The sequence below is a fragment of the Lucilia sericata genome, unplaced genomic scaffold, assembly GCF_015586225.1.
Source record: "Lucilia sericata isolate MDLA Ls3-8-SP2 unplaced genomic scaffold, ASM1558622v1 Contig000199F_arrow, whole genome shotgun sequence".
In the NCBI taxonomy this organism is placed as follows: Eukaryota; Metazoa; Arthropoda; class Insecta; order Diptera; family Calliphoridae; genus Lucilia; species Lucilia sericata.
Genome location: NW_023994227.1, coordinates 369,774 through 396,261, shown reverse-complemented (window position 1 = coordinate 396,261; position 26,488 = coordinate 369,774). Strand labels below are relative to the sequence as shown.

General features: G+C 27.1%; 2 protein-coding genes across 5 annotated transcripts; one reads left to right on the top strand and one right to left on the bottom strand.

Moving 5' to 3' along the window:
- Positions 1-2,630: 2,630 nt before the first annotated feature.
- Positions 2,631-23,880, bottom strand: LOC119601931 (atlastin). 3 transcript variants are annotated; one of them, XM_037953196.1, is made up of 6 exons: positions 20,477-20,864; positions 6,601-6,934; positions 5,605-6,537; positions 5,255-5,535; positions 4,192-4,258; positions 2,631-4,128 (listed from the first exon to the last, which is right to left on the bottom strand). In XM_037953196.1, exons 2-6 carry the CDS (start codon positions 6,793-6,795, stop codon positions 4,003-4,005), a joined length of 1,602 nt encoding a protein of 533 aa, XP_037809124.1. In that variant the 5' UTR covers positions 6,796-6,934; positions 20,477-20,864; the 3' UTR covers positions 2,631-4,002. The 3 variants fall into 3 exon arrangements, with proteins under 3 accessions (XP_037809124.1, XP_037809125.1, XP_037809126.1); XM_037953197.1 differs by lacking the exon at positions 20,477-20,864 and adding an exon at positions 23,683-23,880 and having other exon boundaries at positions 2,701-4,128; XM_037953198.1 differs by lacking the exon at positions 20,477-20,864 and adding an exon at positions 10,286-10,304 and having other exon boundaries at positions 2,701-4,128.
- Positions 10,110-17,357, top strand: LOC119601930 (putative tyrosine-protein kinase Wsck). 2 transcript variants are annotated; one of them, XM_037953193.1, is made up of 4 exons: positions 10,110-10,316; positions 14,165-14,512; positions 14,597-15,758; positions 15,867-17,347. In XM_037953193.1, exons 3-4 carry the CDS (start codon positions 14,616-14,618, stop codon positions 17,169-17,171), a joined length of 2,448 nt encoding a protein of 815 aa, XP_037809121.1. In that variant the 5' UTR covers positions 10,110-10,316; positions 14,165-14,512; positions 14,597-14,615; the 3' UTR covers positions 17,172-17,347. The 2 variants fall into 2 exon arrangements, with proteins under 2 accessions (XP_037809121.1, XP_037809122.1); XM_037953194.1 differs by lacking the exon at positions 10,110-10,316 and having other exon boundaries at positions 13,849-14,512; positions 15,867-17,357.
- Positions 23,881-26,488: the final 2,608 nt, after the last annotated feature.

The window sequence follows — 26,488 nt, the reverse complement described above, 5'->3', positions numbered from 1 at the left end:
TTAATAAATTAATTTTGAATATACATATATAAAACAAAATATATTAACAAGTTGGTTTTAATAAAAATGCTGTCTCTGGATTAAATTCTGATCGAAAGTAGGTTTTTTAAAATTTATTAATTTTCCAAATGATCAAACGATTATTTCGTTATTTATTACCACAATTAAGTCATTTATTATAATTTTTTGAAATTTTATTGTCGTATAGAAATAGTATCAACATCAGGGTGATAGTAGTAATTTATCCACCACGTCCAGCGGAGACTAATGTACACATGAGGAGAATCCGGACTGAGCAGCCAGAATTTCAAGCGCCTGTGGCTATCAACGTCTTTGTATATGCCATGGCTATGGCATTTTTGAAAAAAATTTAGATTTTTAGTAGTTAGATTTAAAGGAGGATGTATATATATATCAAATCTGAAGAAATACACCTAGGCTTCTATAGAGACTATTGTGCTTTCCTTTACCAGTGCCTCAGGTGCGAATAGAACCTACCAACTCCGGTTTACCAGACTAAAACACTAACCAACAACTTACTGGAGGCCAGATTTTTAGTAAAAATTTTGAATTTTTAGTGAACATTTTGAATTATTAGTGAAAATTTGATTTTTTTGTAAAATTTTAATTTTTTTTTTTTTTTGTAAAAATTTTAATTTTTAGTGGAAAAATTTAATTTTTAGTGGAAAAATTTAATTTTTAAGGAACAGGGGGGGTTTTTAGTAAAAATTGGAATTTGTAGTGAAAATTTGAATTTTATTGAATTGTTTACTGAAAATTTGTATTGTAGTGAAAATTTACATTTTTAGTAAAAATTTACAGTTTTAGTGAAAATTGTAATTTTAGTGAAAATTTGATTTTTTTAGAATTTAGAATTTTTTAGTGAAAAATTGAATTTTTAGTAAAACAATCAAATAATAAGGAATTTCAATTCTTATACTCCGCTGACTGTCAAAAACTTGAAGTACTCAAGTGAAGAATGAAAATATTTTGGAAATAATTCTGTCAGGTTCGTCATGAAATTTCTCAAAGAGTGTCACAATGTCCATGAGTTAGTTAGTTAGTTAGTTAGTTAGTTAGTTAGTTAGTTAGTTAGTTAGTTAGTTAGTTAGTTAGTTAGTTAGTTAGTTAGTTAGTTAGTTAGTTAGTTAGTTAGTTAGTTAGTTAGTTAGTTAGTTAGTTAGTTAGTTAGTTAGTTAGTTAGTTAGTTAGTTAGTTAGTTAGTTAGTTAGTTAGTTAGTTAGTTAGTTAGTTAGTTAGTTAGTTAGTTAGTTAGTTAGTAGTTAGTTAGTTAGTTAGTTAGTTAGTTAGTTAGTTAGTTAGTTAGTTAGTTAGTTAGTTAGTTAGTTAGTTAGTTAGTTAGTTAGTTAGTTAGTTAGTTAGTTAGTTAGTTAGTTAGTTAGTTAGTTAGTTAGTTAGTTAGTTAGTAGTTAGTTAGTTAGTTAGTTAGTTAGTTAGTTAGTTAGTTAGTTAGTTAGTTAGTTAGTTAGTTAGTTAGTTAGTTAGTTAGTTAGTTAGTTAGTTAGTTAGTTAGTTAGTTAGTTAGTTAGTTAGTTAGTTAGTTAGTTAGTTAGTTAGTTAGTTAGTTAGTTAGTTAGTTAGTTAGTTAGGATTCAAACAACTATAGAGAATACTTTGTTTCTGGAATTCAAAACACAACATGCATCGAAGATAGAAGCAATTTTATCTGATAAAAGATTGCCTTCTCTCTTTAAGAGTTCTTATTTCAATCCATTTTGAAGAAAATTTAATTTGTGATATTTAAACATTCATCCCTATTCAGCATTTCAATTCGAATCGAAATTTTCTCCGTTTGGCAACTTTGGTATTCTGCATTTCGATTCGACTCTCCGCCACAAAAACAACAACTTACAATAACGGCCTTATTCTTAATAAAATGAATGGTTTTCCTATTCATATCCACAACCATTTCAGTATTCGCTTAAATTTTACTCAAACATTTGACAAAACCCCCCATTTATTTAGTCTAATCAAAAAACGAATCATTTTAACATATGGAACTCCAAACATCTGTTGATTATACATTCAACATAAAACCCTAAAGTTTAACATCCTTTTCCCTTTAAAGGTATCGAAAAATGAATATTTATTTATTGTCCTGCGCATTTCATTTTTTCACACACTAAGGCAAATTCTTAGAATACACATCATTTTCATTCAGCTGATTAATTGAAAAGGATTTCATATATCAACTATATAAAAAAAATGCCTTGCAAAGGATGTGAAAAAGGTGGAATTTTAAAAACTTTTTATTATTTTTAACAATTAGAAGAAAATCGAATAATTAAATTTCATTATTCTAGATTGCAAATGCACCACAACTAAATGTGATGAACGCTGCAAGTGTGCTCAGGGCAACAAATGTAATTGTATGTCGGGACAAAAGGATGCAGAAGAAAGTGGAAAATCCTGCTGCAGCAAACAAACTAAAAGTGAATGAAATGTTTTACTAAAGTAAAGTGTATGGATTTGGAATTATTGAATGTATTTATGAAGAATGTTTTTGTTTTAAAATAAAGATTGATTTACACTTTTGAAAGAAAACATTTTTTTAATTTTATCACACTTTTTTCGAATGAAAAAAAACAAATACTTTTTTTTTTATTTAATTTTTTTATCTTTATTAAATTTTTATTTTCTTTTTATTACTATTATAATTCAATTAAAACAAATTTTAAATTCATCCATTGCATCAGTTACTGTTGCATTTTACTTCTATTTTTCTTTCGACTGCTTTTTTTTGTTTCTTTTGTTTTTCTTACGGAAAATTTTATCATACCTTAACCATGAGAGGATATGTATAAAAAAAATGATTTATATATATAAAAAAGTAATAATTATTAAATTAACAGAAGAAATAAACAATAAAAAATTATACAAAATAAAATTCATATTTAAAAAAAAAAAAAACAAATTAAAATATATAATATACTTAATGACACACTAAAAAAAATTTTAAAGCATAAGTGGTTACACAAAAAACAAAGACAACAAATATTAAAAAAAATTATAGCATAAAGTAACAAAATGGTAGGAAATGTTAGTGTTTGATAGGTGTTGTATTTTAAATAAAAAAATAATAAAAGTATTTGATTAGAAAAACCCCCGTTATAAGTAATTTTTGTGAGACTTATTTAATTGTAACGATCCCTATTAACGCCTGCGCTTTAGCTGGTTTTTGTTTTTATTTATTTATGACTTTATTTTTTTTTAAGTTGGTTTTAAATTAATCATTATTATTATAATTACTATAGTTTAAGCATAATGTTTTTAAACTAGAGATATTTTAAATTTGTTGTAATTTCTGTATTTGTTTATTATTTAATTTAATATAAATTTACGTGGCTAAGATTTTTTTATTTCTGTTGGTTTAAAAAACAACATACAAGGAAAAAATTTTTGTTGGTAATCATAAAAAACACTAGGGAATAAAAAAACTTCTTTTTAGGGAATCTGAGGAGTTTTAGGAGGGAGAGAGGAGGCTTTAACATTTACTTAAGGACAATTGTGAAAAAAAAATTATTATTTTATTTATTTTGCCATATTCGAAGTTGAGTTGGAATTCTTCTTCGATTTTCTTTTTTTACGATTGGTAACATTGTTACCATTAGCATTGCCATTAGAAGTTGTTGTGGATGTTGCTGCTGCTGCTGCAGATGTTGTTGAAGCTTGCTTTTGTAAGATTTTTTGTTGTTTGGCTTCATTACAAGTGGCAGAAAATTTACTCCATATGGAAGCAAATAATGTAGTACTGGCAGCATTTAATGATGTGGTTTCTGTTGCTTGTGGTTTGTTTTTATGACCTAAATAGTTGTTATTCGTTGATGTTCCTGTTGTTGTTTGTTTACTATTATTAACTACCATTTTTTGTTGCTGTTGTTGTTTTGCCGCTGATGCTGTTGACGGCTCTTTATCATTTGTTGCCTTTGGCTTTTTATAGCCACTTGCATCATTTTGATTTTTTTGCATATTGGCGTATTCTCATGAACTTTTCAATTTGCCATTTAATGATGTGCGACTACCGCCACCAACTGCCGCCTCAGCAGCATGTGTGGCAACATGTTGTATGCCTTTTTCCATGCAGCCCTGATAAATCGGTTTCATGAACTATGAATGTAAAAGAAATTGTTTTTAAAATTGTTAATTTGCTGTAGAAATAAGATAACTTACGTTCTCCCACAGTAACGTCGCAAAATCATCTAGTTTAACACCAAAATCACTCAATTCACCGCTGTATCTGTAAGAGAATAACAATTTATTGGAATACTTTTAATAAACTTTTAGATTTTTAGTAAAATTTATTGTTGAACAAGGTTTTTAGTGGAAATTTTTGTAAAAACAATTTTTAGTGAACAATATTTAGTGAAAATTTTTGGTGAAAACAATTATCAGTGAACATTTTTGGTGAAACAATTTTTAGTGAAAATATTTGGTGAACACAAAATTCAGTGAATATTTTTGGTGAAAAGTATTTTCAGTGATAATTTTTGGTAAAAACAATTTTTAGTGAAAGTTTTTGGTGAAAAAAAATTTTTAGTGAAAATTTTTGTCGAAATCAATTTTCAATGAAAATTTTTGTCGAAATCAATTTTCAGTGAAAATTTTTGTCGAAATCAATTTTCAGTGAAAATTTTTGTCGAAATCAATTTTCAGTGAAAACTTTTGGTGAAAATAATTTCAGTGAAATTTTTCGTAAAAACAATTTTAAGCGAAAATTTTTGTTGAAAATAATTTTCAGCGAAAATTTTTGGTGAAAACATTTTCAGTGAAATTTTTGTTAAAATCAATTTTCAGTTAAACTTTTTGGTGAAAACTATTTTCAGTGAATATTTTTGTTGAAAATAATTTTCAGTGAAAATTTTTGGTGAAATAAATATTCAGTGAATTTTTTTTTGGAAAATTTTTGTGAAAATAATTTTTATTGAAAAATTTTAGTGAAAACAATTTTCAGTAAAAATTTCTGGGGAAAACAATTTTTAGTGAAACTTTATGGTGAAAACTATTTTCAGTGAAAATATATGGTGAAAACAATTTTCAGTGAACATTTTTGGTGAAATTAAATTTTTAGTGAAAATTTTTTGTGAAATTCAATGTTCAGTAAAATATTTGTTTAAAACAATTTTCAGTGAAAACTTTTCGTGAAATTAAGCTTTCAATGAAAATTTTTAATAAAACTCAAGTTTCATAAACAATTCCGTTTTACTAAAACTGAATTTTGAACGCTTAAACTTACCTAATATACGCCCACAAAGCTAAGGTCAGTAATGAAATGCCCATGATTAAATTACTGAAATTGGCAAAGGTATACATGCCCAACAGACCAAAGATGCCACTTAGAATGTAAAAGACAACAGCGAGGGCGAAGTAAACAGCTGGGGTACGTGCGGCTTTAAATATATTTTTACTTTCATTGTGCGCTTTATACGAAACAAAGATTTCCTCAAGATCAGAATCCAATTGTTGACGGAACTTTTCGGTGAACTCTTCACCGCCCATTTTACGTTTGGCCAGGAACTAAATTTTTAATATAATAATTAACATTACAATTTATTTAAATTCATATTGAAAAAAAAAGAAACTCACCTGAAATACAGCTTTGTCCTTAACTCTTAAGTGTTCAGCTTCCAAATGACCAGTGCTTAAGTACGGTCTAGTGCCACCGCAAACATCTTCCATCAATTGATTGTACAACTCTTTGGCATTTGCTACAGCAGTCAAATGATTAGCTTCTGCTGTGGCTACCAACATACTTTTAGGTTCGGGCAATTCATCACCCTTGTAAATTGTCATATACGATTGGAAGTATTGTATAAGATCTCGGGCCCTAATGCGTTGACCGCTGATTTCTTTGTATACCAAATTATCGGGCGACAAGAGCATGGGCACTAAAGTTCTTAAGCTTTGTTTGAATTCCGGTGTGATATCTTTGAGACGACCATCAAATTTGGGATTTGTTGCGACATTTAAACCGGGATGGGGCATAAGGAAACAGGCCACTTCTTGGAAACACGAGGAAATATGACGTCTAAGTGATTGCAATTCGGGATGTTGTTTATCCGATATTTCCAGGCGCTTTTTCAGTATTTGATCGCCACCCAAAGCGCCGTATTCAGCTTCGTAGGGAAAACTCCAATCACGCACTAGAAATTGTAAACGTTGGAAAGGTTTCTTGCCAGAGTCGGCTAAAGCCAAACGACCATATTCTGTGAACAATTGTAAATGTTGTAAATCATCCTCCTGGATGTTTTGTGACAAATTGTAGATTTGAACCGATGACAACATGGTGCTTAAAGCAAAAACTGTAGCACAATCACGTACAGTACTTTGGCTATCGAAGGCTCCCTGTGTATCCAAAAGAATAATGGCAATTTTGTCACCATTGGGATAGTCATGTAAAAATATATCCGACCACATAAGTATGCCAGTTGTATCACGTTCAGAACCGCCACGCCAAGAAAAACCCGTCAAAGGTGAATCTTCATCACCCAACCAATCGCTAACATCATGGCGTACATACTAGAAAGGTTAACAAAGGTAACATTAGATATTTTAAGTTAATCTATACGTATATAGCTTTACCTTTGAATACATATAACGCAGAAAAAAATCTAAGAGAAAACTTTTTCCTTTACGAAATGCTCCCGCTACTGATACCACACACACATAACGATCTTTGACTTCTTCACGCATCAGCACCTCACTTAAATTGTCTTCATTTAGTATGAATGTGTGTTCCTCCGATGTGGAGATTACTTGAACCGCCTCTCCCGGCATATTGAAATCTGTTTATTTATAGAGTAATATTGGCTTTAAATGACGGTGGTTTTGAGACACAATTTTTTATGGCTGTTGTGTGTGTGTGTTTTTTTTGTAAACAGGAAACGTGAATTTTTTTTTTAATCAAGGCCTTTTTCTGTAAGATAGAGAAAAAAAAATAATTTTTGCTATTAGGACTGGATAATTTTTATAATTAATACATTGTTTCTTTTACGACTACTTTATGAACTGAAAGTGTGCAATATTTTAATTTAATCACACACAAGGAAACGGTAAAAATGTTTATTTTTATTTAATTTTAACCGAAATAAATAGATTCTAACGCAATTCTCTAGACTATACAAGATGAATAATGAGAAGATTTTTTTGCATTAAAATGTTGACATAAATGTGTAATTATGCTATGCGAGATTATTTTTAGTTTATACACATTTTTTATTTATAAAAAAAAATTTGAAAAAAATATACCAAATTTTGAAAAGATACGTTTAAACCATTTCCCATTGATATTTAAAAGTAATAATTATTGTAGTAGAGCCATCAAAAAAACAAAAACATTTCAATAAATTAATATTTGAAATGGTGTAAAAAATATTGTTTGTTTAGGACTTATACACTCAAAATGTATTTTAGCGAGAGAATATATAACTAATTATTATAAAAAAATGTGTACTTAAAATTCTAAAAGATTTTCAATTATTAAATTAAAGAGAAATGCAAAGAAAAACAAATTCAGCATACATACATATTTGTGGAATTTGTTAAAAATAACTAAAAATTTGCTTTGTATACCGGATACTTGGCTTTCAATAGAATATTAGAAACATTCGTCTAAAAGTAAATAAAGCATTTTAAAATAGCTTTATATCGAAGACCCACTGCAAATTTCTACCATCAATTGATTATACAATTATTTTGTATTTGCTACAGCAGTATGTAAACTAATAAGCTTTTTCAGTAGCAATCAACATAATTTAAGGTTCGAGGGATCGGATGTGAACAAAACATCTTAAACTTTGTTTAATAATGGTGTGATATTTTCGGTATTATTAACGAATTTAAGCAAAAGTTTTCTAGAAAAAAACTTTTTGTAAAAAATTTAAAAAAAACTTTTACAAAATTTTGTTTTTGGTTTTTTACATAAACATTTTTAAAAAGAGCCTTTTTAACACATAAAGCTTTTATTAAACACTTTTTGCACATAAATTCTTTCGAATATAAAGCTTTTTAACGAAAGTCCTTTAATAAAAACTTCTGCCATATAATGCTGTTTAACAAAAGCTTCTAGCATAGAAAGCTTTTTAATAAAAACTTCTAGCATAGAAAGCTTTTTAATAAAAACTTCTAGCATAAAAAGCTTTTTATTGAAAAAGCTTTTAAAATAAAAAACTTTCTAATAAACCCCTTTTTAAACAGGTAGTTTTTATTGCCAGCTAGTTTACAAAGAGTTTATTTCCCATAGTTAAAAACTTTTTACAAGAAGCTTTTAACAAGAAGTTTTTTTACATGAAAATCTTTTGTATCTAATTTTTAAAAACAAATTTTTATTAAAAACTTTTTTCAGAAAGCTTTTTACTAAAAATTATTTTTACGTGAAAAGCTTTTTAAAATTATAATTTTGCATAGAAAGCTTTTCATATGCAAACACCTTTTTTAATTAATTTTACATGTAAAACTTTTTAATAATTTTTTTAAGTGACATCTTGTTTACAAAAGAAGAGAGAGATAGCTTTTATAAAAATTTATTTTACTTTTTACGTTATAAACTTTCTACATGAAGCTTTTATATGAAAAGCTTTTTTAAAATATAATTTTATATACATAGCTTTCCATAAAAAGTTTATTTTACATAAAAAGCTTTTATATTTTATTTTACCAATAGAACTCTTTGAAGGGAATCACAAAGGTGAATAACGTAAAATTTATTAGATTTTTCAAGAATTAATTTTAGAAAAGCTTTTTGTGAAAAATTTTTTTAAAGGAGCTTTAAGTGTATTTTTTTAGGAATGACTTTTTTAATGTCATATGTAAAAGTTTTTGTTAGAATTACTCTAAAAATCATTTACTAAAAGCTTTTATTTGATTTAAAACTTTTTTGACAATTAATTTTTATAGAAGATTATGTAATTGTTGGGAGAGCTTTTTGTATGTTTTTTTTTTTAATTTTCTTAAAAAGCTTTTTAGAATTACTCTAAAGCTTTTGCTAAAAGCTTTTATATGATTATTTAATGAATGAATGAAAATTTGGGACAATTTTCTTACAAATCTTTATTGCGAGAAGCTGTAATCGATGTAAGAGGTTGGAAGTAACCTAAACCAAAGAAGTAACAAATTTAACTATGTATTCCGTTCTTAATGTTTAAACCATGTATTTTTATGGCAATACCACTCAGCAGCAAAGTATTCTTTAAGTTATAAAGAATTCTTAAACAATTCCATGTGTGTTAATTTAATACCTGTTGCCTTGTTGCCTGCAGTCTTTTGTTACAAAATGCTAATTTTGTAAATATTTATACCCATTTGTTTATATAATAGCCTGTATATTAAAGTTTTTAATTTCAATTAAAATTATAAAAAACAATTTTTGAATGTTAGTATTTCCCAATAAAATCTGACTAATGCAAGAAACATATCTTTAATAACTTTTTGTTTAAATTATTTTTCTGTGTAACAGATAAAAACAAAGTAATGTTAAATATCTATAAGATACCAGTAGAATTCTATGAAAAAAGTGCAATGCTCTTTGTTCTCTTATTAAATAACTGGTTTTCGAAAAATGGAATTCGATTTAAGTATTTAACATATAGTTGTAGAAAACAAATCAGAAATGACAGAAAAAAGCCATGATTTAATATACAACTACGTGTGAAATAAATAACTATGTGTATTTTTATATTAATAAATATTACACCGCGTAAACAACTCAGAATAAAATACAATAAACAATTGAATTTAATTTTTGTGAAAATATTAAACACGTACGTGTTGTCTATGGCTGACATTTAAATGAAATTTTTTTATTAAAAAAAAACACTGCACAATAGATGAACAAATTTAATTAAGAAAAAATTATGTGTATTTTTTTAATGCACTAAAAAAATTACTCAAAATGTGGCCTTTGATGACGTTGACATTATTTCTTTTATAAAATGTGTTTTGTTTTTTAATTCAATATTATAATAATGAAAAAAAAAAACATGAGAATGAAAATAACAACAAAAATAGAAAGTCAAACTATAGCTTTGAAGATCAATAAAAAGATACTGTTAGCAAATACACACATTACTTTTTTCTTTTAATTTAAATTAATTGCACTGTAGGAGGTTTGGTTTTCATTAAGTATTTTTTTTTTTAATTAAAATTTCTCATTACTTTATTAAGAAAATAATGAAATTTATTTAAACTCACTGCACTACTACTTTTCATTGTTATTTTTTTTTTAATTTTTATAAATATTAATACGAGTATAACGAAATTTGTAACCCACCAATAAAGCTAGTCAATGAACAATGAAATTGGTATGTATAAAATTTGTGCTTTTGACTCGTGTGTGTTGATGATGTATAGTGGTGTTCACGTATGATGAATATACAGACAACAAATAGAGATACTCATATGGACGGACGAATGGATGTGGTATTGAGGAACAGACAGCTAGACACACCGACAAACAAATAAACGGACCTATAGATAGATGGTTGATCGAGTATTAAAATTAAATCTCAGCTAAAAGCTAAAACACACTCACTCTCAAACACACAAACATTGTATGAGAGAGAAAACAAAAGAAAACAAGTAAGAAATTATAGTCGGGCGTGGCCGACCATATGATACCCTACACCAGTTATGAATATTAAATGTGATTTATTTTTCATAATAAAGCATTTATCTTCAATATTCCCTTGTTCCGATACATTTAAGCAATTTATGGATGAAAAACTAATTTTCTGAAAGAGGCTTTATATGGGGGCTAGGGGCAAATATGGACCAAGCCCGATAAAATTTTGTGAATATATTTATATTGACATAATATTTTATTGTGCTGAATTTCATCGCGATATTTGTGTTTATAAGCTAATTTGGGACATTCAAGTAATTTTCTGAAGGGGACTTTGTATGGGAGCTAGGGTCAAATGAGGCCCGATCTTTATGAAATTTGGCAGGGTCATCAAGACTTCTATAATACTTAGGTGTGTCGCATTTTATCGATATATATGTATATTTAACATAATTATGAGCTCAGAAGCCCTTTTCGGGGGGTTCTGTTCTATGGGGGCTAGGTGAAATAATGGACCGATCTTAACCATTTTCAATAGGCCTTAGGTCAAATAAAACGTGCGTGCCAAATTTCATCCAATTATCTTGAAAATTGCGACCTGTACCTTGCGCACAAGGTTTACATGGACAGCCAGCCAGCCAGCCAGACGGACGGACATGGCTCAGAAAACGATTCTAAGCCGATTGGTATACTTTAAGGTGGGTCTAGGACGAATATTTTTGTATGTTACAAACATCAGCACAAATCCAATATACCCTCCCCACTAAAGTGGTGTAGGGTATAACAACAACTGAAATTGATAAATAAGAGTAATATTAATTTAAAGGTAAAAACCATGAAAATTGTTACAAAAAATTATTCATATACAATAGAGTATATAACATATTACTTATATTACGCGTAAAAAAAAGATGTGATCATAGGTGGAGACTTTTGTGAGCAATCTGTATGATGAGGCCTTTGTTTCGTTTTTTTAAAGACCGGTATTATAATTGAGAGTTTTAAACAAAAGTGAGAGTGTTTATTTACTAGATGCAAAAAATCATTTTGTTTTTAAATACTGATCTCATAATAATAAAAGGAAATTATACAAATGATTCAGTAAAAAAAATGTTTAATAATAAATTGCATTTACAACAATAATTGCTGTATAATATATAAAAATTAACAAATTGTTAGATAATTATTGATAGAACATTTTCTTTTCTTTTTAGAAATAATCAAAATACTGGTACTTATTTATGTTTTATTGCTCTCCAGCTTAATTTTAAATGTCATTTTGAAACTAAAAGTTTATTAATAAAAGCTTTTTTTACATAAAATGCTTTTTACATATGTAGATAGCTATTTGATTTTTATTAAAAAGCTTTTTATGAAAAAGTTTATTAAAACTTTTTTATCTAAAAAAAGTAAAATTAATTTTACTTAAAAATCTATATGAAACTCTATTAATTAAAGCTCTACTAGATAAAAAAGTTTTTTAATAAACTTTTTCATAAAAAGCTTTATAATAAAAGTTTTTTTTACATAAAAAGTTAGTTTATTGTATTTTAATAAAACTTTTTAAATAACTTTACATAAAAAGCTATTTGACTTTTATTAAAAAGCTATTTATGAAAAAGTTTATTAAAACTTTTTTATCTAAAAAAAGAAAAGTCAAATTACAAAAGCTTTTATTAAAATACATTTTTCTAAAAAATCTACATAAAAATCTTTTAATTAAAGCTCTATTAGATAAAAAAGTTTTTTAGTAAACTTTTTCATAAAAAGCTTCTTAAATAAAAGTTTTTTATATAAAAAGTTAGTTTATTGTTTTATAATAAAACTTTTTAATAAAAATATTTTTTTAAAAAATATTATAACACAAAAGCTCTCTAAAGTTTATTTTCTATAGAAAGTTTTTACAACAATTTATTTTACTTAAAAACACGAAAATAGTCATAGTCGCCCAAATGATCTTTAAAAAAAGCATATTCGCCTTCAAGCTTTATCTTAAATGTCGATTTTATATAAAACGCTTTTTAAATAAAGCTCATTGACATTAGAATGTTAGTTTAACTTTTTAAATAAAAATCTTTTTTACATTAAAACACTTTTACAAAGAGTCAAACTAAGCTTTTTTAGAGTTTATTTTTTATAGAAAGCTTTTACAAAATTATATTTTCCTAAAAAAGCTTTTAATGAAAGTTTATTAAATAATTTTTTACAGAAAAAAGCTTTATTTTATAAAAAAAAACTTTTTACAGAAAAAAAGCTTTATTTTATAAAAAAACTTTTTATAGAAAAAAGCTTTATTTTATATAAAAAAAAAAACTTTTTAATAATTGATTTAATGTTTAAATGTGTTCAAAATAAAAAGTTTACTACTTATTTTTAAATAGTAGTTATTTTTCAATGAAAGCTTTTTCTAAAACTTTAATTTTACATTTCAGCTTTTTTAAAGGTTATTTTATATAGAAAAATTTTATATATTACATAAAGGTATTTTAATCTGAAAAGCTTTTTAAAAATATCATCAGCTTTTTATAAGAAGTGTATTTTAAGCGAAAAGCTTTTTAATTTCTTTTTACAAATGGATCTCTTGATGCAAGTTTTTTGTTTTTTAAATAAAAAGCTTTTTAGATTTATTAAAAAAAATCGATTTTTAAATATAAAAGCTCTTAATTTAAACTTTTTGTGTTTAAGAAAGCTTATTCTTCTAAAAATAACATGAAATTTTCTTAATAAATGTTAGAGAAAAATTAAGATCTTTCTTTTAAAAAGTTTTTATTTAAACTATTTGAAGAAAAGAAAGAAAAAGTATTTTTCTGCTTACAAAAAGCTTTTTCAATTAAAAATAAGTTTTTCTAAGAAGCAAATGTATTAAAAAAGAAGCTTTTCAGGAAGCTTTGGGTTTTTTCATATGTTCAACCAATACAGTTCTTTACCATTTGAAAACTCTCTGCCAAAAAAAAAAAAACTAACTAAAAACGTTGCACAACACTAAAAATTCAAAACTAAAACAAACAAAAAACCACGTTAACACAATTACGTTAAGAAAAAGAAACAGGCAAAAGATGTTAAGAAAGAAAATAAACGTTAACACAGAGTTAGAGAGCTCGCCGCTCTAACTCAGCTTAAAGAGAGTAAGTCGCTCTCTAGGGTTAAAAAAATAAAAAAATGAGTTAACAGGTAAAAACAATGTCTGTTTCTTTTTGGCTTATTAAAAATTAAACAAAAGGTTTAAAAATTGAAATTGAAAAGAAAGAAACATTTGTAGGCAACAACAGTAGTATCTCGGTTATTTAAATAATGAGTAACTTAAAAATAAAACAGAGAGGGAGACAAAGAGAGATTAAACTAAGGCTTAGTCAGAGTTAACCCATGGAGAACAGTAAAGCAAAACGGTTAATTATTGAAAAAAATATAATTTGAGTTTACTAGCAGAATACCAAAAACTAACAATTATTTTTATAAAATTTATATTATTTTTAAGTTTGTTTGACACGTTTCTTGCAACGCCTCTTAACGGTTTAATAATGTTTGTTAACTATGCTAGTCTTTTCAAGCGTAATGGAGAATATTAAAAAAATCATTCTGAACTGGTAGGTTTGAAAGTAAAAATGTATTATTTTACTACTGCTGTTACTGTTGCTGTTTCTACTATTGCTGGTTCTTTGGTGATCGTTGTTTTTTGATGGTGGTTTCATAGAAATAATTAAAAAAAGACAAAAAAAAAAAAAAAAAAACAAAATTGAAGACTGCATGTACAAAAACCCCTTTGTGCTAAAAAAAACAACATGAAAAGAAGAGCAAAATTAATACAAATTTCAATTAAACACAATATTACAAATTGATTTACTAAAAAAGCTGAAAAAAATAAAAATAAATAACAACAGTATACAGGAAAATTTAACTACAACAGAAAACGACAATATTACAATATTACAATACAAGGTAATTTGAAATTTTGTTGAAAAAATTATGAATGAACCGAACAACACAGCAGTAGTTTAATTCATATTTTCAAAATTATTGCAGAGTAAAACACACAACAAGTATGGCGCAACAACGAAGGTTTCAAGAATGTTTTAAAAAAATAAAAAACTATACACAGTCAACAGCAAAACCTGGCCACCGCCCTAATTTTGGAATGCTAAAACTAGGTTTTTTCATCTTATTGCTGCAGTGGAGTGTAGAAGTTTCTTTAGGTCAAGAACTGGCTGGTAATAAGTATTCCCCCTACTATTATGTGGGTTGTTTTTCGGTTCGGGCAGAGGTGCTTACCGAATCGGTGTATGCCAAAATGCCTCAAACTTGTGTGGAAATCTGTGAATTAAAGAATAATACTTATGCCATTATGATGTCCGAAAAGTGTTACTGTTCCAGTGATATAGTAGTGGAAGATAAACAAGATGATATATTGTGTAATACACCCTGTGTGGCCATAAAATCGGAATATTGTGGTGGTGTAGGAGTGCACAGTTATTATACCTTTAATACAGATGCCTCACCAAAAGATTTAAAACTACAAAATGCCTCTGAAAACAGTTTGAGTATAATTTGGAATCCATATAAGCCGCCGAAAACATTTATAGCCGGCTCTGAAACACCACCAGTATTAAAAATAACCAATTATCTTATACAAATACAACGTTTGCATACTTATTCCTCTAAAGCATTTTTTGCACAACCAGAATTTGTGGTACAGGGCACGGAAAATAAAATGGAAATTACAGATCTATTGCCTGCCACTAAGTATAATGTAACAGTGCGTGCAATTTGTGAAGGACCAGCGGGGGAATCAGATAATTGTGGTTCCTCTTCTGTAGTGGGAACTACCCTAGTGGCGGAGCCTAGTCCCCAGCCTGCACAACCAAAAATCTTGCAAACTACTGATACAACTTTGACCATAGAAATTAAGCCGGTAAGAAATGACAATGGTCCAGTCACAAAAGTTTTAGTTATAGTGGAGAGAATAGATGATTCATTGTCTCAAACCTTTGACACTAGTCTGTTGGGCAGTTGGAAAAAGGCAGATGAAGATGGTTTACCTTATTATATAGCAGCTGAATTGGATTATGATCGTCCAGGAGATAATAAAACTCGTAAATTTATAGTGGGAGATGGTAAACGTTATGGTCGTTATAACAATCCTCCCTTGGATAATAAAAATTCGGATTTCCATGTCAGTTTGGGTGTGGTGAGTATAATTAAATTATAATTTTGTTGAACGTTACAATCTTAAAAAAAAGTATTTCATTTATTACGTGTTTATTACACATTTATTTTAAACATCTTTCTATTGCAGGTCAGCACTCTCAATGGCATTACCAAAACCTTATACACCCGCAGTAGTCACGACCAGCATACCACCTCTATGGATAACTTTACCTATGCCACCTTTGAGGCGGGACAAAGTTCGGTGGTGGCATTAATTGTCACCTGTTCCATTTTTGGCATTTGTTTTATACTCTCCGTCATCACCTATTTCTATTTACGCTACAAACAATGTCAAATACGTTCGGGTCGTGGAAATTCTCATGAAATGACCATGCAACAGCCCATAATTGAAAGAGAAAACAATGGTTATGTTATGGAAGATGAAATGCCTCCAACAGTTGAGAATTTCAAAGAACAATTGAATGCTCTGGTGGATAAACTGGATGTGACTAAGAAAATACCAAGAAATAATTTGCGTATGAATGTCAATGATGTTATAGCTGAGGGAAATTATGGTGAAGTTATAACGGGAAAGCTTTTAACCAACAATTTGCCAGAATCAAGTGCAGATTGTCAACTGCATGTTTTGTCCTTGGATGAGCTAACCAGCACAGATCAGGGCAAGTTACTGCAGGAATTTCGTAATTTAACCAAATTACAGCAACATTCAAATCTATTGGATTTTTATGGCGTGTCTTCCAGCACTGATTGGTTTTATTTGGTGTTTGAACATGAAAATGTAACTCTAAAACGTAGACTAATAGAGAGCAGAAGAGCTCCCAGTTCTGCCATCATGCAACGCATTACTGCCCTTTCCGAACAATTAATATTACAATGGATTTATGAAATTGCCAGTGCCATGGATTATTTAGCTAAATCTAAAGTTATACACAAACATTTATCATCACATTGTATTTATGTTACGGCTGAAATGAAATTGAAAGTATCGGTATTTGGTCCCACCCCCTATGTGAATAATCAGAAAAAGATAGATCTCACCAGATGGCTGGCACCAGAAGTTCTTAGATATCAACATTATTCCTCAAAATCGGATGTTTGGTCTTTTGCTGTAGTGGCCTGGGAATGTTGTTCATTGGGTGCCACACCTTATGCACAAATAAATAATTCCAATAAAGTTTTAGATGCTTTAAAGAGTGGTTCACGTCCGGCACAACCTGCTTTTGTCTATGAAGATCTATATCAAATGCTATTGAACTGTTGGACTTTGGAGCCTAGTGAACGTATTAATTTTGAAGATATTGCCTTTAATGTGCGTCAATTAATGACTTCACCACGTCATGCTTTAAATTTTGATGCACCCAAAGAACAGGCCGCTAACGATGTACTCAATTCATTGCCTTTCTATTTGCCCATGTTGGAAATGGAGAATTAGTTGAAGAGTCATTCTTTTAGAATAAAAAGGACATATGGAAACATCACGTTTTTTCCCTTTATAAGCTTTAATCGTAATTATAATTGTTTAAAAAGATTATTACAAATAAATATTATTTAATAATAGTTTAGCAGTAGTTTTGTAAAGAGAGTGTAATTTATGTAAATAAAAATTATTGAAAAATCTTAAACAATTTAAAATTTTTTTTTTTAAATTTCAAGGTACAATGTAATGTTCTTCAGAAGAACCTTAGCGGGTAATATAATTAAACTAGATTATAGGTTAGACTGGACTATACACTAGACTATAGACTGGACTATAGACTAGACTATACACTAGACTATAGACTAGACTATATAGTAGACTATAGACTAGACTATATAGTAGACTATAGACTAGACTATATAGTAGACTATAGACTAGACTATAGACTAGACTATAGACTAGATATAGACTAGACTATAGACTAGACTATAGACTAGACTATAGACTAGACTATAGACTAGACTAAAGACTAGACTATAGACTAGACTATAGACTAGACTATAGACTAGACTATAGACTAGACTATAGACTAGACTATAGACTAGACTATAGACTAGACTATAGACTAGACTATAGACTAGACTATAGACTAGAATATACACTAGACTAGACTATAGACTAGACAATAGACTAGACTATAGACTAGACTAACAATAGACTAGACTATAGACTAGACTAGACTATAGACTAGACTAGACTATAGACTAGACTATAGACTAGACTATGGACTAGACTATAGACTAGACTATAGACTAGACTATAGACTAGACTATAGACTAGACTATAGACTAGACTATAGACTAGACTATAGACTAGACTATAGACTATAGACTAGACTATAGACTAGACTATAGACTAGACTATAGACTAGACTATAGACTAGACTATAGACTAGACTATAGACTAGACTATAGACTAGACTATAGACTAGACTATAGACTAGACTATAGACTAGACTATATAGACTAGACTATAGACTAGACTATAGACTAGACTATAGACTAGACTATAGACTAGACTATAGACTAGACTATAGACTAGACTATAGACTAGACTATGACTAGACTATAGACTAGACTATAGACTAGACTATAGACTAGACTATAGACTAGACTATAGACTAGACTATAGACTAGACTATAGACTAGACTATAGACTAGACTATAGACTAGACTATAGACTAGACTATAGACTAGACTATAGACTAGACTATAGACTAGACTATAGACTAGACTACTATAGACTAGACTATAGACTAGACTATACCCTAGACATAGACTAGACTATAGACTAGACTATAGACAGAATAGACTGACTAGACTAGACTATAGACTAGACTATAGACTAGACTATAGACTAGACTATAGACTAGACTATAGACTAGACTATAGACTAGACTAGACTAGACTATAGACTAGACTATAGACTAGACTATAGACTAGACTATAGACTAGACTATAGACTAGACTATAGACTAGACTATAGACTAGACTATAGACTAGACTATAGACTAGACTATAGACTAGACTATAGACTAGACTATAGACTAGACTATAGACTAGACTATAGATTAGACTAGACTATAGATTAGACTAGACTATAGACTAGACTATAGAATAGACTATAAAATAGACTATAGAATAGACTATAAAATAGACTGTAGAATAGACTGTAAAATTGACTATAAAATAGACTATAGAATAGACTATAGACTAGACCATAGACTAGACTGTAGAATAGACTATCGACTAGACAATAGAATAGTCTGTAGACTAGACTGTAGAATTGACTATATACTAGACTGAATAGACTAAAGACTATAGACTAGTCTGTAGAATAGACTAGAATAGAATTCTATAGACTAAACTATAGATTTGACACTAGACTAGACTTTAGTTAGATCGGAGTGCAATAACAAGTTCCAATTCGAAACCTTGATGTATTACTTAAACTCAACGTAAGGCTAATAATTTCTTTCAATAAATAACACTTTATCTAACTTTCAAATTTCCCAAAAACTTCAATTTAATAAACCATCAAACAATTTGTTACTGAAGTTTTTATATTTTCTCTACATGTTTGATTACGAAGATTGTATATTATCAAAATTTGACAGCTAAATTAATGATTGCAATAACTTGGTAAAATTATTAAATATTATATAAAATACAATAAATATAAATGCAAGATAAAAATGTAAGCGATAATAACCTAATATTCAAAAGAGTAAAAGTGGAAGTGATTAAAAATCACAGCTATAACTAACTACCTGTTGTAGTCTATCTAGTATATAAACAAATGTAATTAAATTCATATAGACAGCTGTGCTCGCTGTTTGTATAAGTAAATAAATTTAAACAAGAATTAAAAGAAATTTATAAACTTTGAACCATGATATGAAAAACACGTAAACAAACACGTAATAAGTAAAAAATAAAACAATATATGAAGTATTTTATTTAATATGAGTTCATTTTATTATAAAACAACAACAATATTTGCAAATTCAGTTTTTATTTTTGAGTTTAAAACAATTTTGTTTCTTTTAGGGAAATTTTTGTTGATAATTCATTATTATCAATATGATTTTTGGCCCATGATAGTCAGTCGACAATTTCAAAACAGTTCTTGTTGTTTTATATACAAAGGTACAGTTTAATAATGTTAAAATAAATGGCAGCTTAAAATATATTAAAAATATTTTTCATATTTTCATTAAGAAATTTTGTAAATTAGGAAAAAAAAACCACCCATTGACGACATACCCACAATATTCAATAAAGACTTTAATGATTTACGTAATTTTTCATCATAAATATTTTGAAATTTTAGGAAAAAAAATTAATATTTTTAAAAGAAAAGAGGAATACAAATTGATAAACAAGCCAAAAGAGGTTTCCCAAGTAATAAGTATAATTTTTGTTGTAACTTTTGCAAAAAATTTAAATAAAATTAGCCAAACATTGCACAAAACTAAAAAATAATCATTAAAATGATGATGATGATTAAACAAATATGTATAAATACAAAAACACATACATATAATATAATTTTTATTTTTAAATAAAAATATTAGATGAAAATGATTCAATAGATTGAAAATGTGTAAAAGAAACAGGGTACATTTGTTAAGGAAAATTTATAAATTTTTTAAAAATATTTTAGCTATAAAATTTAAATTTAAACTTCACTTTAAATTTTTTTTTTTTTTTTGTTTATTTTGTATAAATTTAAATTTAAAAATAAGAAAAACTTTGCACCTTTAGTTTAACAAAGGTCTTGGTTTTATAGATAATACTTTTCTATACGTTTAGTTTTATAGATACAGTAGAATTTCAATTGTATTGCATTTATATGGCGTTTGATAGCTTTATATCTTTTAATTGTAGTAGTAGAGTAAAGGTGACACAAAATTATTAAAATATATTTTTATTATTATAATTTTTTTATTAACGACCAAAAGCGTAACGATTAAACAAAACGCGCAGCCCGTACAAAATACTTTAAATACATTTAACAAAAAAAAAAAAAACAAACAACAATAAGAAATAATAAAATGAAACAAATGTGAATTTTAAAAAATAAAACCGATCGTTTGAATTCGAACGAACAAGCAACTGTTCATAATAGCTCGATACATTGGGAACTAAGCGTTTTGCAAAATGTTTAATGATTTCGAAGTATGAGAAAGTGAGAAAAAATATATCAACCTCAAATAGTATACAGTAGTTGGTAATGTTATTAGAAACAGTTTTAAAATTTTTTGCAAAATATTCGTATTTCGAAATTATTGTGAAATATTGCTGTATATATTTTTTAATTATAACAAAAAGTTGTTTCAAATTTCGAAAATATTACAAATATTCAAATAATGACAAAAATTTTAAATATTAAATTTTTCTAAATTTCGAAAATTTTTTTAATGTTTGACATTATTTGTAAGTTTTTATTTCGAAAATATTAAATTATTGATATAGGCTAGGTTATTGGAATAAAGAAATTGAAAAAAATATAAAATATTTGAATTTTTCGAAATTATTGTAAAATGTAGAAAATTTTAAATTGTTGCAGAAATTTCAAAAAATGTGTTCAAAATTTTCAAATTATTTTAAAATATTCAAATTTTTGATATTATTATAAAATGTTCGAATTTTCAAAATTATTGTAGAATATTCGAAGTTTCTATATTAATTTTCGATTTCAATATTATTAAAAAATAATTTTAAATTTTCGAAATTGTTTCAAAATATACGATTTTTCAAAATTATTGTAAAATGTTCAAAATTATTCCAAAATTTTTGTTTTCCAAATTTTCAAAATTCAAATTTTTAAAATTATTGTAAAATTGGAAAAATTTTAAAATTTCAAAATTATTAAAATTAACGTAAATATTACAAAATGATAGAATTTACAATATTATTTAAATATTTAAGTTTCTAAATTATTTTAAATATTCGAAATTGCAAAATATTCAAATTTTCGAATATATTATAAATTTTAAAATTTTTTAAAATCTTCAAATTTTTTAAATTATTTCAAATGTTGGATTTTTTTTATGTTTTTTAATGGTTACTATATCTATGACAAATACTGTTTCTTAGCTGTCCCACAAAATACTATCGAAAGCTAATCATTGCTGAATTTTTTTTTTGAGCACAACACACTACAAAAACAATAATTATACGATAAAAAAAAACATATTGAAAAAGCTAGATTAGCAACTCAGAGAGTGAATAAAAAGAAATTCAAAAATTAGAGCACCTATTTCTTTATTATTATTTGAATAAAAAAAAAAACACCTCATTAGTTAAATGAAATTTAGGAAAATAATTCAATATAAATATTGAACAGTAAGAAAAGTCCCAATAAATATAAATTATCAACAATTAATTGGTTTAAAGGTCATTAATATGCTATAAAATAATGAATACTAAAAGAGAGAAAAGGTGAGACTAGCTGCGGAAGAGAGCTAGTGATAAATATTCGAAATAATTTGCGATATTTAGTTATTTGTTTCTATGTTTTTGCTTGTATATTTAATACAAAAATGCCTTAAGGTCTGCGGGGTCTTATCGTATTTTGGCAATGTTTAGTGGACTTACATTTGTTGTAGCTGTTTTTAGCTTTTGTGGGAAAAAGATCATAATATTTGACAGTTGGAAAAGAAATTTTGAAAATTTATATACATATATTTTTTTCTATAAAAAATTGAGCTATTTTGAGTAAATTTAAAAATATACATATATTTTTTTACAAAAAATTAGTCACGTTTTGTGGTACAAAGAATGTTTTTATTTAAATAAACAAGTAACAAAACGATGATGCTTTAATTATGTCAATATTTAAAAAAGTAATAATTTAAAAAATGCTCTAAAAGTAAAAGGAAGAAAATATAAAATGTGTAAATTAAATGTAAACTAACACCTTAAAAAATTTAATAGTTAATTAAATAATATTTTCTGTCATTATTTTAATAGCTAACAGGTTTAAAGAACTATCCATAACTTTGTTAAGCACTAATTAAATACAAATAAAGTGTTTTTAGGTCTACTATCACCAAGTTAACAGCTGTCAAATAACAAGTTGTGTATGATTTTTATGAGCAGAAAATACAAATGCACTTGATAGTATACTTTGTTGTCCAGTTCAATACCAAAACTATGATCGATTTTCTTATCAGTATATATAACAGATGTTTCAAATGATTTATGTATGTTAGACTTTTCTAATGTTTAACAAACCATTTATTAAACTGATAAGAAATCAAAAATACACCTCAATTCCACGAGGTCGAAGTTTGTCCACTTATAATTATGTGTATGGAAAAACTTCAAGGTAAAATAATATTTATAAATAAACGCAAAAGATAATTTTAGGCCAAAATATCAAATGCGAAATAATTGTAATGTTTGCAAATATTGGACATTTATAGCAAAGCAATAAACAAATAGCCAGCCAAACTTTCGGCCAGGTATTAAAGAAAACAACCAAAATAGTTTGACAAAACCAAATACACATAAAATACAGATTAGGCTAAAAATATCAGAAAATATTTGCGGCCATTGAGACAAATAAACTAAGAAAAATTTTGTGTCTAAACATCAGAAAGACAGACGACAGCTAAACAATGTCGTCAACAAAATTTAATGAGACGTACTACGTACTTTATTTTTTTCTATATTAATTTAAATAGGGCTAACCCACTGAAAAAAAAAAAAAACACATTAATGAAAAACTATTTTTTTTTTGTTTGTAAAATCCCAAAGGATTTGCTGCTCACTGTAATTAATATATTTTGTATTTTATAACTTTGCCCCTTCGCCAGGGAAAATTTATTTTTTGTATAATTAAAAACACCTCAAAAAAAAGCTGCAAAAAACTTTTTTTCTCGTCATTCCTCCACATCAATGCAAATTTTACGAAGAGATTTTTTAATTATTTTTCTTAAATTTTAAAGAAAACTTACTTGTTAGTTGTTGTAAAAAGTTTTGTGACAAATTAAGTTTAATTAAAAGTAAAAAAATTGTAAATTACAGCAAAAGAATTGAAGAATTTTTAATATTTTCTTTTTTTTTTTTTGCTAAATTTCACACCAAAGTTTTTTCAGTATTATTCTTGTTTTTGTGTACAGCAGAGCCCTGCGACGACAAATATTAACGACGGAGGTGGCTGACTCTTAAAATACCGTGGCGGCTTAAAAACGCCGTTCAATAGTTGAGTGAGAAATTATACAGGCATGGAAAAAAATAAAATAAATGGAAAAAATTATTTTTTTTTAAATTTGATTATATTTAAATCAAATCCTTTCAAATAGTTTTATGAGGATCGGCCTATATTTTCGCAGGTTGTTAAACTATATAATAAAATTTTTAATAATCTGAAAAATATTTTATTTTTTTTTAAATTTAAGGGAAATTTGTAATACGCTATTAAAAACGCGCCTCTCAAACACCTTTCGCATGATATCAAAATTAGTTAGCATAGCTTTAAGTGAAATATAAATAAAATATGAAAAACTTTAAAAAAGTTTCATTTTATTATTTGATCCAGATCTCCAAACATTGGCCTAAGGACAAACATTTTGACTTAATTCGGTATCTGTAATAATGGAGTTTCAGCGGTAACGGTAGTGTACTAAAAATATGTTTATTTATTTATTCAGTAATAAAAAAGCCAATAATATTACATAGTTCTCTCTGAATGTAATTTTATTCTAATAAATTAAATATATATTTTTATATTTTTTCGGTTTTAAAACCGATTCCATTTTCAGAACAGACATCAGTAATTTAATAAACCTAAGTATAAATACAAGATGTAAATATTCAGTAAATTTTATGTTAAAAACAATCAAATGTGCTCCCAGCCCAAAAAATTTTTGACGACGCGGGCTTTGACATTATGTTCGGGCGGCTAGGCTGTAACGGCTTAAAGCTGAATCTGCGCGGGTCTCTGGTGTACAATTGTACCGAGTTGCAAAGAAAGTAGTATTAAAAAAGAAATAAGAAGAGTTGTATTGGCGCGTATTAAATTAAAAACTTTGTATTTTGCCATCCTAAAAGTATGCTTGTGGTTGTTAATATTTTGGTTGTTATTCTGGTCACAAACCGGAAATTGAAAAGAGTATTATATTGATGAGAGGCAAGAAACTAACTAACTAATTAACTAACTAAGTAATTAAATAACTAACTAACTAACTAACTACTAACTAACTAACTAACTAACTAACTACTAACTAACTAACTAACTAACTAACTAACTAACTAACTAACTAACTAACTAACTAACTAACTAACTAACTAACTAACTAACTAACTAACTAACTAACTAACTAACTAACTAACTAACTAACTAACTACTAACTAACTACTAACTAACTAACTAACTAACTAACTAACTAACTAACTAACTAACTAACTAACTAACTAACTACTAACTAACTAACGAACTAACTAACTACTACTAACTAACTACTACTCTAACACTAACTACTAACTAACTAGACTAACTAACTAACTAACTAACTAACTAACTAACTAACTACTACTACTAACTAACTACCTAACTAACTAACGAACTAACTAACTAACTAACTAACTACTAACTAACTAACTAACTAACGTAACTAACTAACTACTACTACTAACTAACACTAACTAACTACTAACTAACTAACATAACTAACTAACTAACTAACTAACTAACTAACTAACAACTAACTAACTAACTACTAACTACTAACTAACCTAACTACTAACTAACTAACTAACTAACTAACTAACTCTAACTAACTAACTAGACTACTAACTAACTAACTAACTAATACTAACTAACTAACTAACTAACTACTAACTAACTAACTAACTAACTAACTACTAACTAACTAACTAACTAACTAACTAACTAACTAACTAACTAACTAACTAACTAACTAACTAACTACTAACTAACTAACTAACTAACTAACTAACTAACTAACTAACTAACTAACTAACTAACTAACTAACTAACTAACTAACTAACTAACTAACTACTACTAACTACTAACTAACTAACTAACTAACTACTAACTAACTAACTAACTAACTACTAACTAACTAACTAACTAACTAACTAACTAACTAACTAACTAACTAACTAACTAACTAACTAACTAACTAACTAACTAACTAACTAACTAACTAACTAACTAACTACTAACTAACTAACTAACTAACTAACTACTAACTAACTAACTAACTAACTAACTAACTAACTAACTAACTAACTAACTAACTAACTAACTAACTAACTACTAACTAACTAACTAACTAACTAACTAACTAACTAACTAACTAACTAACTAACTAACTAACTAACTAATAACTAACTAACTAACTAACTAACTAACTAACTAACTAACTAACTAACTAACTAACTAACTAACTAACTAACTAACTAACTAACTAACTAACTAACTAACTACTAACTCACTAACTAACTAACTAACTAACTAACTAACTAACTAACTAACTAACTAACTAACTAACTAACTAACTAACTAACTAACTAACTATCTAACTAACTAACTAAATAACTAACTAACTAACTAATTGTGTACCCTAAAAATTTTATTTCTCTGTTTCTGTATATCGAACGAAATAGATTTCTTGCCAAAATATAGTTTATTCGCAAAAAAATTATAAAAACAATTTCTATTAAACATTTTTATTAAATTTTGCCCTAAAAATGTGCCAAATATTAAACAAGTTCATTTTAAATATTCCAAATTG

Bases quoted from the DNA above. Each gene is read 5' to 3' on its own strand.
- LOC119601931 (XM_037953197.1), bottom strand. From the start codon at position 6,795: ATGCCGGGAGAGGCGGTTCAAGTAATCTCCACATCGGAGGAACACACA. The intron at 6,538-6,600 runs GTAAAGCTATAT...TAACCTTTCTAG, and splicing joins TGCGTTATATGTATTCAAAG to TATGTACGCCATGATGTTAG. The intron at 4,259-5,254 runs GTAAGTTTAAGC...ATTCTCTTACAG, and splicing joins GCTTTGTGGGCGTATATTAG to ATACAGCGGTGAATTGAGTG.
- LOC119601930 (XM_037953194.1), top strand. From the start codon at position 14,616: ATGGCGCAACAACGAAGGTTTCAAGAATGTTTTAAAAAAATAAAAAAC. The intron at 15,759-15,866 runs GTGAGTATAATT...TTTCTATTGCAG, and splicing joins TCCATGTCAGTTTGGGTGTG to GTCAGCACTCTCAATGGCAT.